This window comes from Chlorocebus sabaeus, chromosome 18, assembly GCF_047675955.1.
Source record: "Chlorocebus sabaeus isolate Y175 chromosome 18, mChlSab1.0.hap1, whole genome shotgun sequence".
Classification (NCBI taxonomy): domain Eukaryota; kingdom Metazoa; phylum Chordata; class Mammalia; order Primates; family Cercopithecidae; genus Chlorocebus; species Chlorocebus sabaeus.
In genome coordinates, this window is record NC_132921.1 from 21,894,570 (window position 1) to 21,911,365 (window position 16,796).

Below are 16,796 nucleotides of genomic sequence, written 5' to 3' on the forward strand. Positions count from 1 at the left end.
CACAGGTAACAAGTTTTTATTGGGATTGCAGCGTCTGGGGAAGGGTTCCAGTGGGAAAGGACCCAGTAAAGCATGTCAGGCTACAGGCTCCTTGCGGCTCTGATCCACAATGGGAGGAGCCACAGGAGTACCATCCATCCTGAACTGAGAAAGCAGTCCGATCCAGGCTTCTATTCCTCCCTGCTGGGCCAAAGCTGAAATCTGGCTTGATCTATGTAGGTCAGAATGGCATGTGGACATGGGTTTCCAGCCAGTGGAGCTCACAGGCTGTGGTTTAGACTTTTAATCACATTAAATTAAAAAGGAAACAGCACTGCCCTTCACATACATAGTCCTATCATGGTATCATCTTTACGGTCTCTGGCAAAAATGACACCCTCTTAGCAGGGTCTTCCAAAGATTTGAGGGTTCTCTGTGCTGTTCCACCACATGAAGAACTGATAATTTACTTATTCATGTACAATGTCTCACTCTAGAAAAATAATTCTTTATCAAATTTCCATAACATAAAAATGATGTAAAAGGCAAGAAGAAGAAATTAGAATATAAATATTTTCCCCATTCATCTAAGTAATTCTCAGCATTTTCTTTTTTTTTTTAAATAAAGGAATAAAAGAATGACTGCTCCATAGGCAGAGCAGCCCTGAGGGCTGCTGGTTGCTCATTTTTATGGTTATTTCTTGATGATATCCTAAATAAGGGGTGGATTATTCACAAGTTTTCCAAGAAAGGGGTGGACAATTCTTGGAACTGAGGGTTTCTCCCCCTCTTAGACCATATAAGGTAATTTCCTGACATTGCCATGGCATTTGTAAACTGTCATGGCGCAATCCTCAGCATTTTCCATTTGAGGCAGTTTTGAGGAAAGTTTCAAGGGAGGATGCTGAGTGCCTAGGATTCTCAGCACTAGGGGCACTGGAGCCCAGAGGTCAGTTGCCTTTGGCCACAAACCCTTTTCCAGGGAGATCACAGATCTTCTTGAACATGCACTAAAACTATGGTCATTTTCTCTGTGTGCCGTGGTTTGAAAATGTTGACATGCATGTCCAAATGTAGCAAACTTATCTGTATATTCTCTTCATCCTAGCTGTACCAAAAATGATGCTGCTGTCTATCAAATCTCAGCTAAAAACTCTTTTGGAATCATCTGTTGTTCTGCTTCCGTTGAGGTTGAGTGCTCATCAGAGAACCCACAACTGTCTCCTAACCTGGAAGATGACAGGGACACAGGTTGGAAACATGAAACAGGGACGTGTGAAGAAGAAAGTGCAAATCAGATTGATGAGAAGGAACATCTTTATAAGGAAGAAGAAAGCATCTCCCCAGGCACTCCCAGGTCCAACCATTCACTCTCCCTCCAGTCACTGGGCAATCTTGACATTAGTGTGTCCAGTTCTGAAAATCCCTTGGGTGTTAAAGGAACAAGGCACCCTGGAGAGGCTTATGATCCAAGTAACACAGAAGAAATTGCAGATTCGTTGCTTTTTCTTAATTCAAGTCATGTTTACGAAAAACAAGATGAACTTTGCCACAAGACAGTGCATTCCACAGCATCCAAGTTCACGGGTGGTGGCCTGAACAATGATGGCCCTCATGATGAAGGCTTACACTCCAGTCAGCAAAATCCCAAAGTACAGAAATACATTAGCCTCAGTCTCCCGCTGTCTGAGGCAACTGCACACATTTACCCAGGTGACAATGCCGTGGCCAAGAAACAACCCAGCCCACAGGTTTCCAGTGAAGACTCTGACAGTGACTATGAACTTTGCCCAGAGATAACCCTAACCTACACCGAGGAGTTTTCAGATGATGACCTGGAGTATCTGGAATGTTCCGATGTTATGACGGATTACTCTAATGCAGTTTGGCAAAGGAACCTGCTGGGGACTGAGCATGTTTTTTTATTAGAAAGCGATGACGAAGAGATGGAATTTGGTGAGCATTGCCTGGGTGGGTGTGAGCATTTCCTCAGTGGAATGGGTTGTGGACCTCAGGTGTCAGGTGACGCTGGGCCTATGGTTGCCACTGCTGGCTTCTGTGGTCATCACTCACAACCCCAAGAAGTTGGGGTGAGGAGTGGCAGAGCCTGCAAGCATGGTCCCTCATCCCCACAAACAGGGATGACTCTCACTTTGGGACCTCACCAGGATGGGATGTCTTCAGTGACAGAACAGGGGAGATATAAACTCCCCACTGCTCCTGAGGCTGCTGAAAATGATTATCCAGGAATTCAAGGAGAAACCAGAGACAGCCACCAAGCAAGAGAGGAATTTGCCAGTGACAATCTGCTCAACATGGATGAATCAGTAAAAGAGACAGAGATGAAGCCCTTGTCTGGTGAGTCGGAAAACTCAGGGATGAGCCAGTGTTTGGAGATGGCCGCTGAGAAGAGAGTTGGGGGAAAGGACTTATGGAGCGAGAGGGGTTCACAGAAACCTGCCAGGGTGAGGCAGCTGGGAATGAAGGGAAATCCCAAGAAGCCGAATGCCAACCTGAGAGAAAATACAACAGAAGGTACCCTTCATCTCTGCTATGCCAAAGAATCTGCTAAGCACCCACTAACCCAGAGTGATAAAAGAGAGACTTCTCACAGCACAGCAGCAGTGACTGGTCGGAATTCCCATGCTGATGCAGGAGAATGTGCTATTTCAACCCAGGCAGAGCAAGAAGCAAAAACCCTTCAAACTTCAACAGACTCACTCTCCAAAGAAGGTAACACCAACTGCAAGGGAGAAGGCATGCAAGTTAATTCTCTATTTGAAACAAGCCAGGTTCCAGACTGGAGTGATCATCCTCAGGTAAGACTTTTCTTTTGAATAAATTATGAGATGAAAAGAACATGTGTGTGTGCGTGCGTGTGTGTGTCTTTTCCTTTACTTCACATTCACAATTGCTATACCATAATGTAAATCAAAATAAGTTTCCCAACACCATCAGGGTACTTGTGCATGACAGCTGCTGCTGCTCGGAAGGAAATCTGGTTTTGAAAAAAGGCCCAGATAAACCCTAAGCCATCCTAATTATAGCAAAAGACTGATAGAAGTTAAGAGGCACTAATGGGATTCTGGACAGCTGGAAAAAGAAATCTGATATTTTGTCTGCTGCATGTGTTTTACCAGGCAATACCACTATTCAGAAAGTTTCTCAAGCGAATGTTTTGAGTGTAGCCTTTAAAGGAAGAAGGGGGAAAAAACATTGCTTTTAGTCATTTGCAAGGGAGTGCTTTGAAAATGATAGGTTTTGGCTTTAATCAGAATTTGTGGTATGAATGAAAGACGTCAGTGTGTCTGAAAGACTTGTAGAATTCACTGTTTTTGTGACGCTAGGGAAAGCAGGCAGAGTAACTTTTGCCACACTGGTGGGATGTTTTTGAGTGGATGTTTGTCTTATTTTAAAACAGAGTATAAACGAGGTTAAGAGAAAAAAAACGGCCAAGAAATAAATGTGTTTTCCTTCATTACCGATTTGGGAGTGTAAAGAGATGGAATTAAATTTATGGGAATAGTCAATGCACAAAAGATGTTGTGCTTGATACATAACTTATGTTTTTATTGATATTTTCCATTTTAAAGGGTCCCCAGTGAGCTTTGGACTTATGCTGTAGTATGGGCAAGATTGGAGTTTTGTAAATAAATACCTAAGAAAAGTGATTTGTCTATTTTTTTTACTATACTCTGTATTCCCCTTTCTCCCAATTTTGTACTTGAAAACTAGTATTATTTTTATAGAAGACTAGATACACTCCAAAGGTAAAATATTCCCAATGCAAAGTGACTTAACTCTGTGAAAATATTAAAAATTGACATATGAATTTCTAAAGACCCAGTCATAAAAAAGCCAATCTAAAAATCTCCAGATTTTAGGTAACTGTTGACTGAGCAAATTGTTCTGTTCTGCTAGCCAAACTAGCCAAGTAAAAGCCACATTTATATTTTACCTTTCACAGGAGAACCAGATTCTCCTATCCAGTTACTTAACACACATCTCTTAGCAGCTCACACACACACCAATGACCACAGTTTCATGCCCAAGATAAGCTTAAGGAAGTGCTTTGACCATATTTTAATACAAAATAAAGTGACAATGTTAATTTTTTCATGTTGAAAAATGTGGCATTTCCTTTTCTAATTATAAAATGCTCTTCCTTGCTCAGCTAAGTGCTTTTTTTACAGTCATTTATCCACTCAAAGTGTTTCCTTGGACAAATTATTACTAAAGGTGGGGGAAGGTGATAAAGTAACTCAAAAGGAGGAAGCAGAAGGGAAGGGGGCTATTGATTGACGATATTGGTTTTAGACCCACCATTGTGGAAGGCAATTTCTGTCTCTTCCATCTGCCCCAAATTTCAAAGAGCTGGAGAGAGGAGCCCCCTTTGTCATCCTCAGCTTGTGATCTAAACAGAATTCTGAGATCGAGAGCCCTGGCTCACTTGTTTACTAGCAAGACAGTCAAGTAAAATGGGCCATTTCTGGGGAGCCAGGTCATCTATCTTATGCACCCTATGGAAGGTCTTATGGAACTCTTTGGCTTACACACTCACACATATATTCATCACTACACACCCACTCTACCAGGTATCAGCTGAAGGTCCAACCGGTGCTCTGTGGTGTGACTAAGGCAATTATCTCAGAACCATGAACACTGTTGTTCAGAAAGCAAACTGGAGGGCTTGCATGTTCTGCAAGCGGTGAGACCATTTCTCACTTTGCAGTGGTCAGTAGCAGAGCTGACCTCTCACTCAAGGGACAACCAGAAATGTGAATGGAAGCTGTATATTTAAGAGCAGTTCTGCGGAGCCTGGAGTTAGAAAAAGGATCTTTATATCTGTGGTGTTTGTTTTCCTTTGACTAAAGCAGGAAAATTTTGCCACAGGGACTGGCATATTTGAGATTCTTTTACCTATGCAAAAACTTTCTATTTAGTTTTAGGAGGTACCTGTATTTTCTACACACGTATCCAGTGTAGCCAAATTTACAGCAAGTGGCTAACTATCATCGCAGATGTGACACAGAAGCACTGGGGGTCATTGGGAACTAAATTCAACTTTTTAAAATAATACTGTTCACAAAAAGATAGGTGAATCTCTCTATAACAAATTCAAAAGACATTCTACATATTTATTCTCAGATATTTGAGGTTTGTGGGGACCTCAAAATTTGAAATGGTTAAAAATGCTGCGATGGGAGCCATACTAATAAATTTGCCCGCTCTGTTTCATCTTTCTTGAGACGGAGTCTTGCTGTTGTTGCCTGGACTGGAGTGCAATAGCACGACCTCAGCTCACTGCAACCTCCGCCTCTCGGGTTCAAGTGATTCTCCTGCCTCAGCATCCTGAGTAGCTGAGATAACAGGCACCCACCACCACGCCTGGCTAATTTTCATATTTTTAGTAGAGACAGGGTTTCACCATGTTGGCCAGGCTGGTCTCAAACTCCTGACCTCAGGTGATCCACCCACCTCGGCCTCCCAAAGTGTTGGAATTATAGGCGTGATCCACCACGCTTGGCCAAATTTGCCCAATCTTGAGTCTTGCCTGATTCACTTACCTTTAGGTGCCTTTTTGCAGAAACAGTGACCAGCAGTTTACCTCCTAGTATTTTCTTTTCATCTGCGTACTGTTTTTAGCATGCTGAGAAAAACTCCATCTCTCTAATGTTCTAAGAACAGGCCATATTGTAGACTATCTCCTGCCTAAACATGCATCTCCAGGTGTATTCACTTCCTGTCTCCCTTTCTCTCTTTTAGAATGCAAGGCCATCTTGCTGTTATTTGTCTTGAAATAGTACCTAGCCAGGCTAATATTGGAAAGCCCCCAGTGTCTCTATATTTATGGAGGATTATAAAGTTAATCCCAGTTTGGGAGTGGAAAACAGAGAGGGTACCCCAGGCTAACTTGAATCATCTTCAAGGGTCATACTGCCAACTCTTCACCTTGGTTTTGAGCTCACTTTCCTCGTCCAAGTCAGAGGCAAAGGCCTGACAGTCTGCCCATCTTAAGTTTCTCGGCAGCCACACTGGGGTAAGATCATCCTCCCTCTTAAGTCAGAAGTGCTGTGTCTGTGCTCCTGCACAGTTGCCCAGCTTCACCCCAGAGGGAGCTGCATTTCTGTTTGGGGTCATGGGATCACAAGCGTACAGTAAGGAAATGTGTTCTTGGGCTCTGGTAATGAAGAATCTTCCTGATCAGGAATCAGCACTAAGCACAGAATTGAGCTCTATGATGGAAGGTAATTTGTTCAGTGTATTCTGTTCGCTGATATAACCCAAGTCCCTAGAGTAATGCCTGCCATGTAATAGGCAATAAATCATTGACTGGATAAGTAGTCATAGAATATTAGAGTAAATGCCAAGTATAGTTAGGTGTGATTTTTCTTTTTTTTTTTTTGAGATGGTCTTTCACTCTTGTCGCCCAGGCTGGAGTGCAATAGGGCGATCTCAGCCCACCACTACCTCTGCCTCCTGGATTCAAGTGATTCTCTTGCCTCAGCCTCCTGATTAGCTGGGATTACAGACATGGGCCACCATGACTGGCTAATTTTGTATTCTTACTGGACATGGGGTTTCTCCATGTTGCTCAGGCTTGTCTCGAACTCCTGACCTCAGGTGATCCACCCGCCTGGGCCTCCCAAAGTGCTGGGATTACAGGCGTGAGCCACCACATCCAGCCAGTTAGGTGTGATTCTAATGATCACTCATCTCCACCACTTTATGGCCTTTATTTTCCTGAGCACATTCTTTGGTTGGCTTCATATAAAAGATGCTGAGGCCAACTCTCTGCTAATAGGATGTGCTTCCTATTAGTTACTCTTTTGGCCTGGGAATGGGCTGTTTCAAACCAGCAGTCCCCAAATATTTTGGCATCAGGGACTGGTTTTGTGGAAGACAATTTTTCCACAGCCAGAACGCGGCGGGGATGGTTTCAGGATGAAACTCTTCCACCTCAGATCATCAGGATCTGTTCCACCTCAGATCATCAGGCATTAGATTCTCATAAGGAACGCACAGCCTAGATCCCTTGTATGCACCATTCACAATAGGGTTCATGCTCTGCCGCTTACCTCCTGCTGTGTGGCCCAGATACTAACAGGCCCCAGAGCAGTACTGGTCCATGGCCCGGGGTTTGGGGACCCCCCGTTCTAAACCATCCAAATCTTTTTCTTTGTTTTGAGATGGAGTCTTACTCTGTTGCCCAGCCTGGAGTACAGTGGCACGATCTCGGCTCACTGCAAGCTCCACCTCCCAGATTCAAGCGTTTCTTCTGCCTCAGCCTCCTGAGTAGCTGGGATTACAGGTGCGCGCCACCATGCCTGGCTGATTTTTGTATCTTTTTTTAGTAGGGACAAGGTTTCACCATGTTGGTCAGGCTGGTCTCAAACTCCTGACCTTGTGATCTGCCCGCCTCAGCCTCCGAAAGTGCTGGGATTATAAGCGTGAGCTGCTGTGCCCAGCACCATCCAAATCTTGCACTTGGGTTCTCTTGTGAATGCTGGTGATTTACAACTTTGCTTTATTAGTGCTTCATTATCTCTGAAAAATTGCTAATTAGATCCAGGAAGATCTTACCATATTCACCTAGCACTCAGGACTTTCTGCCTTTTGCCTCTATCTCTGAAAGGCAAAGCAGGACTATAAGCTGGTTTCCTCACCTGGAAAACAGCAGTGGATGGTCCATCTTTCTGTCTGGAATTCCTTTGCCCACCTTGTTTCAAGCTCAGCCTACCTGCTGCTTCAAGACTGAGATCCTGTAAGGTGCTTCGAGTTGCTTTTCTCATCCCTAACTACAATTTCTCCTTTCAGAGCAACCCATGACATTCTCATCCTCATTCTTTGTAATCCTGACTTTCTTGGGACAAAAGTTTTATGGAAGACAAAAATGGCAACACACCTCTAGATAAAAGTGTTGGCAGAGTTCCAATTAAAATACTGCATTCCTGGCTAGGTGTAGGGGCTCATGCCTGTAATCCCAGAACTTTGGGAGGCCAAGGCAATCGGACTGCTTGAGCCCAGGAGTTCAAGACCAGCTGGGGCAACATAGCAAGACCCTGTCTCTGAAAAAAAAATCTGATATATATATATATACTGCATTTCCCCTAATGCTCAATTTAAAATTAAACATAAAGCAACAGAATACACTAAGTATTTCTAAGAATTCATTAGCAGATCTATACTATTTATGAATGGTTTTATTACATGTTTTTTAATTGAAATGTTTACTGAGATAATTGTACATTCACATGCAGTTGTAAGAAATAATACAGAGAGATGGCAGTACACTTTGCCCAGGTTCCCTCAAAGGTGACATTTTACAAAACAATGGTATAATGTCATAACCAGGATATTGACATTGATACAATCTACTGATGTAATTTGGAGTTCCCCAGTTGTACTTGTATGTGTGTATTAAGATCTACAGACATTTATCACTTACGTAGGTTCCTGCATCCACTACCAGAGTCGACATATGGAACAATTCCATTACCACAAAGATCCCTTGTGTTACCCTTAATAACCGTACACACCTGCTTCCTGCCCTCCCCGTTCGGTAGCCCCTGGCAACCGCTACTTTGCCCTCCAATTCTAAAATTTTGCCATTTCAAACTTGTTACATAAATGGAATCATACAGTATATAAGTTTTTGAGATTTTTTTTTATTCAGCAGAATTCCCTGAGATTCATTCAACTTGTGTGTATCAAAAGTTCATTCCTTCTTATTGCTGAATAGTATTCCGTGCAGTTCGCTTAGTCTTTGACCGGTTGAAGAACATTTGGGTTGATTCCAGTTTTTTGCTCTTATGGCTAAAACATTTATGTACAGACTTTTGTGTGAACATAAGTCTTCATTTCTATGGGACCAATGTCCAGGACGGTCATTGCTTGGTCATATGAGGCTTGCATATTTAGTTTGTAATGAAACTGTCTAACTGTTTTCCAGAGATGCCGTACCTTTTTTACATTCCCATCAGCAATGTATGAGGGCCCAGTTTCTCCACATCCTCACCAGCATTTGGTGTTGTCATTATTTTTTATTCTGGACTTTCTGATGTGTGTGTGGTGATATCTCATTGTTGCTTTTAATTTGCATTTCCCTAATGGTTAACAATTTTGAACATTTTAAAATGTATTTATTTAAAATGTATATTTTCTTTGGTGAAATGTCTGTTAAATCCATTTCCTAACTGGATTGTTATTTTATGGTTGAATTTTGAGACTTCTCTATGCATTCTAGAGAATAGTCCTTCGTTGGTTTACACACTTTTTTTTTTTTTTTTTTTTTTGAGATGGAGTCTACCTCTGTCACCCAGACTGGAGTGCAGTGGCATGATCTTGGCTCATTGCAACCTACGCCTCCCGGGTTCAAGCGATTCTCCTGCCTCAGCCTCTGGAGTAACTGGGATTACAGACGCCTGCCACCACGCCTGGCTAATTTTTGTATTTTCAGTAGAGATGGGGTTTCACTGTGTTGGCCAGGCTGGTCTCAAACTCCTGACCTTGTGATCTGCCCACCTTGGCCTCCCAAAAATTTCCAAATATTTTCTCCTAGTCTGTAGTTTGTCTTTTTATCTTCTTTACACGGGCTGTCACAAAGCAAAAGCTTTTCATGTTGATGAGGTCTAATGGTCAATTTTTCCTTTTATGGATTTTGCTTTTGGTGTCAAGTCTAAAACTCTGTGCCTTTCCCTAGATCCTGAAGATGTTCTTTCTGCCACAGTCTTTCTCTAGGTTCTATCGCTTTATGTTTTAGATTTGAAGCCAATCATCCATTTTGAGTTGATTTTTGTAGAAAGCATGAGGTTTAGGTTAAGGTTTTTTCTTTTTTCTTTTTTTTCCTGTGGATGTTCCATTTTTCTAGCACCATTTATTGATAAGACTTTGTACCTATGTTCAAAAAGAGAACTTAGCATAGTGCCAGGCACCCAGTAAGTTCTCAAGGTTGGCCACGTGCGGTGGCTCATGCCTATAGTCCCAGCATTTTGGGAGGCTGAGGTGGGTGAATCACTTGAGCCAGGAGTTCAAGACCAGCCTGGCCAACATGGTGAAACCCCATGTCTACTAAAAATACAAAAATTAGCCGGGCATGTTGGCACTTGCCTGTAATCCCAGCTACTCGGGAGGCTGAGGCAGGAGAATTGCTTGAACCTGGGAGGTAGAGGTTGCAGTGAGCTGATATCGCACCACTGCACTTCAGCTTAGGCCACAGAGCAAGACTCTGTCTCAAACAAAGAAAAATGTCAGGGTCTCATCTCCTCTTTGAGGTCAGAGGAAAGCTTCTGGTCACTTTCTTGCCAGGGATTTTACCAGTGGCCAGGACGACATCAGCCTCACAGTCAAGAGCTGGGAGTATAGCCAGGAAAGAGGTGCCCCTATGAGCCTGTGGGACTGAACAGATGATCAAAGCCAGCTGAACTAAAGGTTGAAGAAACCAAGGGTGTTTTGGTTTCTAAGAGGCATTTAGTTAATCAATAGGACTATTATGTGCCATTTGGAAAGAATGAGCAAGTCTAGATGTGCCGTCTTTCCTGGATTTGCTCACAATAAGAGGATTGATTTAAACAGAAAGCTGGGGGTGAGAGAGAGACCTAGAGACAGAGGCCTTGATGTGCAAGTCCAGTAGTTCCTACTAAATGATGTTTGTATTCACACCTTGAAAGTTCATGCCTTCAAAGGTGGCAAACTGCCACCATAGCTCACTAATTCCCAGTTGTGTTTTAAGTAACAGGAGAAAATGTACTTCTATGCTAAGCAGATTTGAGCTGATTTGGTATGAAACTTCATGTTAATCTAAGTTCAGGCTAGTTGCTAGGCAGGCGGTACAGAGTAAGCAGCAGCCTGAAAATCTGCACGGCCATCCAGTAACAGGCAGGGTACATCGCAGGGCTCTAGTAAATGTTTTTAGGGTATAGAAAAATACAAGCAGCTGATCTAAACCATCTTGTAATACAGTGCTCCATTCTACAAACAACCTGAGATCTTGAGTTCATTTGCATACTCAATTGTGTTCTCCTAAAATAACAACTATTAAAACAATGACTCCAGATCTCACCTGATGATGGGAAGGGCAGAGGTTTTTTTGTTTTGTTTTGTTTTGTTTTGTTTCCCAGATGGAGTGTTGCTCTGTCACCCAGGCTGGAGTGCAATGGCGCGATCTCGGCTCACTGCAACCTCCGCCCCCTAGGTTCAATCGATTCTTCTCCCTCAGCCTCCCGAGTAGCTGGGATTACAGGCACCCGCCACCACACCCAGCTAATTTTTGGTAATTTTAGTAGAGACAGGGTTTCACCACATTAGCCAAGATGGTCTTGATCTCATCTCCTGACTTTGTGATCTGCCCACCTCGGCCTCCCAAAGTGCTGGGATCACAGGTGTGAGCCACTGCACCCAGCTGGAAGGGCGGCGGTTTCTAATCACTCATCTCAGAGTGTGGCCAGCACACCTCTTGTCAGTACCATTCCTTAGCTGACCCAGGGAGGAAAACAAACATCTGTTTTCTTTTTAATCACAAAGCCTGCTGTGCCACTTCTGCCAAATACCATTAACTGTCCTGGACCTGCCGTTTAATGTCCTGGCTCACTACAGTTATTATCCTCTGTCAGGGCTAAATAATAAATGAAGAGTCATTAGTACCTGCAGTTTTGTGACTCTTGGTGTGGTCCACGGACCAGCTGGTTAGAAATGCAGGCTTGGAAGCCCTGTTCCAGTCCGTCTGCATTCTCAACCAGACTCCTAGGAGATTCATACACACACTGAAGTTCCAGTGGCCACAGTCTACAGAGCATAGGATCCTTCTCACTGAGAAAAGGCCCCAAAGCTGAGCCCTCAACCCTAGCTATGTGTGGAATCACCTGGGAGCTTTAGAACATCAGCTGCCTGGGTCTGGCCCTCTCTCAGACATTCTGGCGCGATTTGGTCTGCAGTGTGGGCCTTGGAAGCTCTAAAAGCTCCCAGGTTATTCTCTATACTTCCAAGGTTGAGAGCCTTAGCTGAGCTACCCAATCATATGGAAACTGTTTTTTTTCCCCGAGACAGGGCCTCTGTCACCCAGGTTGAAGTGCAGTGGCCCGCGTACTGCTTACTACAGCCTGGACCTCAGGTGATTCTCCCACCTCAGGTTCACGAGTAGCTGAGACTACAGGCACGTGCCACTACACCTGGCTAATTTTTCTATTTTTAGTAAAGATGGGGTTTTGCCATGTTGCCCAGGATGGTCTCGAACTCCTGGGCCCAAGTGATTCTCTTGCCTTCGCCTACCAAAGTGCTGGGATTACAGGTGGGAGCCACTGTGCCTGGCCTGTAACTGCAAAATAGAGTTGTCCCTTGGTATCTGTGGGGGATTGGTTCCAGGATCCCCCTCAGATAGCAAAATCTGAGGATGCTCAAGTCCCTGATGTAAAATGGCATAGTATTTGCAAATAACTTACATCCTCCCGTTCACTTCAAATCATCTCTAATTACTTATAACACCTAATACAATGTAAATGCTACATGAGTAGTTGTTACACTCTATCATTGAGAATAACAATTTTAAAAGTCCGTACATGTTCAGTAAAGATGCAATTTTTCCCCAAATCTCTTGGGTCCATGATTGGTTGAATCCACAAATGTAAAACCCACGGATACAGAGGGCTGACTGTATACAGATGTGCAAGCCCCATCCCGGAGGTCCTTATTTCAATAGATCTAGGTTAGAGCTCAGGTGCGTGTGCTCTTATATGGAAGCTCCAGCTGACCCTGGGCGACCGAGGCACAGCCATGGTTGAGAGTCCTGGAGCCCACACGGAGCTAATTCCTGGGGGTTCCAAGTTCCGCCTCCACAGAGTAGGGCTGCAGAGAGCTAAAGGCTACACAGCTTGTGATGTACTTTCCTGGGGATTCTGGAGTCCTTGCCCCTGGTTTCCCACAATCTTAGCCAAGGAACACAGCATCAGGTTATTCAATATCGCTTTTCTTTTTTTTTTTTTTTTTTTTTTGAGACGGAGTCTGGCTCTGTCGCCCAGGCTGGAGTGCAGTGGCCGGATCTCAGCTCACTGCAAGCTCCGCCTCCCGGGTTTACGCCATTCTCCTACCTCAGCCTCCCGAGTAGCTGGGACTACAGGCGCCGCCACCACGCCCGGCTAGTTTTTTGTATTTTTTAGTAGAGACGGGGTTTCACCGTGTTAGCCAGGATGGTCTCGATCTCCTGACCTCGTGATCCGCCCGTCTCGGCCTCCCAAAGTGCTGGGATTACAGGCTTGAGCCACCGCGCCCGGCCAATATCGCTTTTCAAACAGAGGCAATGGATAGTCTTCACATAAGGCGTTCCTGCCCTAGTGCCATATATGCATCCCAGAAACACCTCGCATTCTGAAAAATCACATGCTTAAAGTATAAGGGCTTTGGGGAAAATTAGCATCCCCAAGAGGTCACTTAGGAAACAGATCATTTTGAAACCAGAGACTAACAAAATTAAAAATGTGCCCGGAAGCTTACTTGGACTACCCAGGGAGGTGGCCCAGGCTGGCTGGAGGCCACCATGGCAGATATTAAAAACACACAATAGAGCGGAGATGCTGGAGGTCTTTCAGATGGAGCCAGCTTGAGGGTTCTGAGACCTCAAAGACAGAAGTGGATCTCTGAGACAGCAAAGATGCTGTTAAGGTGGGCCTGGGGGTGCCGCTCAATCTGACCTTAGACACACAGGCCTGGAGTGTGCTTCTCAGGAGAGAGGACCGCTGAGGGCAGGCTGCATTTGAAGTCTGTTAAAATACAATAGGGCCCCTGCTGCCAATGCAAAAGCTGAGTTAAAGGCTTGTTTTCCTGCTCAATTTTCTGTAATTTATTCCAGCTATTCTGGTTCCCTTTGCCAAAGAAAAACTGCATATGAACCAATGCAGCATGTTGGTTATACTGACATCATTCCCCTGTAGACTGATCTCACAGAGCTAACTCATTACAGAAACATGTCACGGCAAACAGCCTGCACTAAGGATTTGGATGCCTCGTGTTCAGGGGGTTCTGCTCTGCCTGGAGTCCCCAGGGCAGTGTCTTAAAGCGAGGGCCTAGATGATTCGCATTGGAATCACCTGATGAGGTGGGTCTTTTAAAAAGAACAACACAGGTCCCTAAATTTTACCCCAGACTTGCTGAACCTGCATTTTTATTAATGTTGAGGCAGAGTCTTGCCCTGTCACCCAGGCTGGAGTGCAGTAGCACAATCTCGGCTCACTGCAACCTCCACTCCCAGGTTCAAGTGATTCTCTTGCCTTAGCCTTCCAAGCAGCTGGGACTGCAGGGGCCCGCCACCACACCCAGCTATTTTTTTTTTTTTTTTTTTGTAGTAGAGACAGGGTTTCGTCATGTTGGTCAGGCTGGTCTCGAACTCTTGACCTCAGGTGATCTGCCTGCTTCGGCCTCCCAAAGTGCTGGGATTATAGGTATGAGCCACCGTGGCTGGCCTGAACCTGCATTTTTAATATGCTGTCTGAGGATTCTCTTGGGCATTAGTTTGAAAACCATGGGCTCAGATGGATCTAGAGTGAATGCTACAACTTTTAGAAGCATTTCTGTAAAGACTCACAGGAGTTTGGAAATAACAAGTTTAGACTCCTGAAGTGTAACCTCCTTTGCCCTAAGAGGAAAAACAAAAACTCATGATTGGAATTTTCTTCTGCTTTCTAGTTGGCTTGCTATAAATGCAGTTTGTTCTTCACCTGTCTGGGGAACTGAAATAAATACAGATCCTGATTTATTGTAACTAATCCAAAACAGGTGTGCATTTTACAGCTGTGTTTTATTTTGAGGAGTAGTTCAGTGGCAGGAATTTGGGTGGCAACAGGGGAGGCTGGTGAGAGGAGGGTCACTTGGCAATAAGGTGGTAAGTTTTAGTCTCTGTAACAAATCTACTGCCTGCTGTTGGAGCTGAATACCAGACACATGGCCTCTGTTGGTCTTTGTTGGTCTTCTTTGGCTATGATAGAAGATGAACTTGCATCTCTGAAAGGAGATGGAAAAAGCATTGAACTAACCAATCATATATCAAGACAGTGGTCATAAGATAGTGTGGGAGTGGCCGTAAATAAGTAGACAAATCAAATTGAGGAAACAGTACAGAATCCAATACTGGAATTTGGTTTATGGATAGAAATAGTCTTTCAACTTGTAGGGAAGAGACAAGTGCCTCAATGCTGACACAATTAGCCACCATATGGAAAAGATGCCACTACCTTACGATGGATCCCAAATAAACTCTGAGGTTATTTGATCTCCGAGTTAAAATTTACAAAAACTATGAAGTACTGATAAAAATGTTCAAAATGATTTTCTTGATCTTGAGAGATATAAGATCTTCTTGGGACAAGAAGAACAGGCCTGGTACAGTGGTTCACGCCTGTATCCCAGCACTTTGGGAGGCCGAGGCGGGTGGGTCATGAGGTCAGGAGTTTGAGACCAGCCTGGCCAATATGGTGAAACCCCATCTCTACTAAAAATACAAAAATTAGCTGGGCGTGGTGGTGCACGCCTGTAGTCCCAGCTAATCAGGAGGCTGAGGCAGAAGAATTGCTTGAATCCGTGAGGCAGAGGTTGCATCACTGCATTCCAGCCTGGGTGACAGAGCGAGACTCCATCTCAAAAAAGAAAGAAAGAAAAAAAAGAACAGAAAAAAAGAGAAATATCAATAATTCTGATTACATCAAATTAAAATTTTTCCATAGAACAAAAATACCACAAAGAAAATTAAAGTGATACACTTTGTATATAGGACATTGTAATAGACAAAGATTAATTTCCAGGGTATATAAAAATCAAATACATAAAACACCCGTAACAATTATTTTTAAAAGGTAAATATATACAAAGTTTATGGAAGAGATAAATGGTCAACAAATATGCAAGAAGATGCTCAACCTTATGAGTAATTAGGAAAATACAAATTTTAAAGCTATAACATCTTTCATGAGATAAAAAAATTAAAAGTACAATATCAAACTGATATTACGAGGAAATGGTTACATTGCCAGTAAGAGTAATTTGGCAAAATCTCGTAAAACATCTCTTAAAATCTCTTAAAACCGAAAAGGACATTAGCCATGATGCAGCAGTTTCACTTCTCAATATCGACTGAGAGAAGCTTGCATGAAGACCCAAGGAAGCATGTGACGTGTGTGTTGTAGAATTGTTTCTAAGGAAACGTTTCTAAGGAAGTGTTCATGGGTAACTGGCTAAATAAAATGTGGCCTGCTCAAATGATGGACGCTTCAAAACAACATAGAATTAGAAAGGTACATTGAAGAATAATACATACGATAATGATACAATTTATGCTGTCCAACCATTCCATGGTAGTATATGTGGCTTGTACATACATAAACACATAAAATTATTTTTTAGGGCTGGAAGAACACATTCAAATGATAGGATTGACTCTGGAGAGGGAAGCAAGGAACCTGACATTTGGAGAGGTGGTTAATGATGTTTTTAAATGTTTAAGGAAATTATGTTTACTGATATTATTGAAAACTATTTTTTAATTTTTTTTTTTTTAAAGGAAGACATAAACCAGGAGCTAGAAATCTTTGATTTTAGTTCTAGTTCTGCCATTAACCAACTGTAGATCCTTGGGTAATTTCCTTTCCTCTCTTTGGGCCTCTTTGCTCAGTGTAAACTGAAGGGGTCAAACATGGAGATCTGTAAATTTCCAAGGCCCTGAGGTCCTGTGAATCCCTAATTTTACATCAGCTGCCAAAATAAATATCAAAAAAAGTGGAAGACACTGTGGCTTTCAAGGTGAGGAATGTCTTTCTAAGCATCAAAGGAAAAAAAGA

At 43.3% G+C, this 16,796-nt stretch overlaps 1 protein-coding gene across 3 annotated transcripts in view; it reads left to right on the forward strand.

The window, feature by feature from the left end:
- ALPK2 (alpha kinase 2) overlaps window positions 1-16,796 on the forward strand; it is a 128,288-nt gene that overhangs the window by 30,663 nt on the left and 80,829 nt on the right. For all 3 annotated transcript variants that reach the window (XR_501480.3, XM_008013953.3, XM_008013954.3), the window contains exon 3: window positions 1,088-2,798. Coding sequence is in view for 2 of the 3 variants with exons in the window: in XM_008013953.3 (XP_008012144.3) it covers window positions 1,088-2,798 (1,711 nt within the window). In the remaining variant the exon portion in view is untranslated. The remainder of the gene's footprint in view (window positions 1-1,087; window positions 2,799-16,796) is intronic.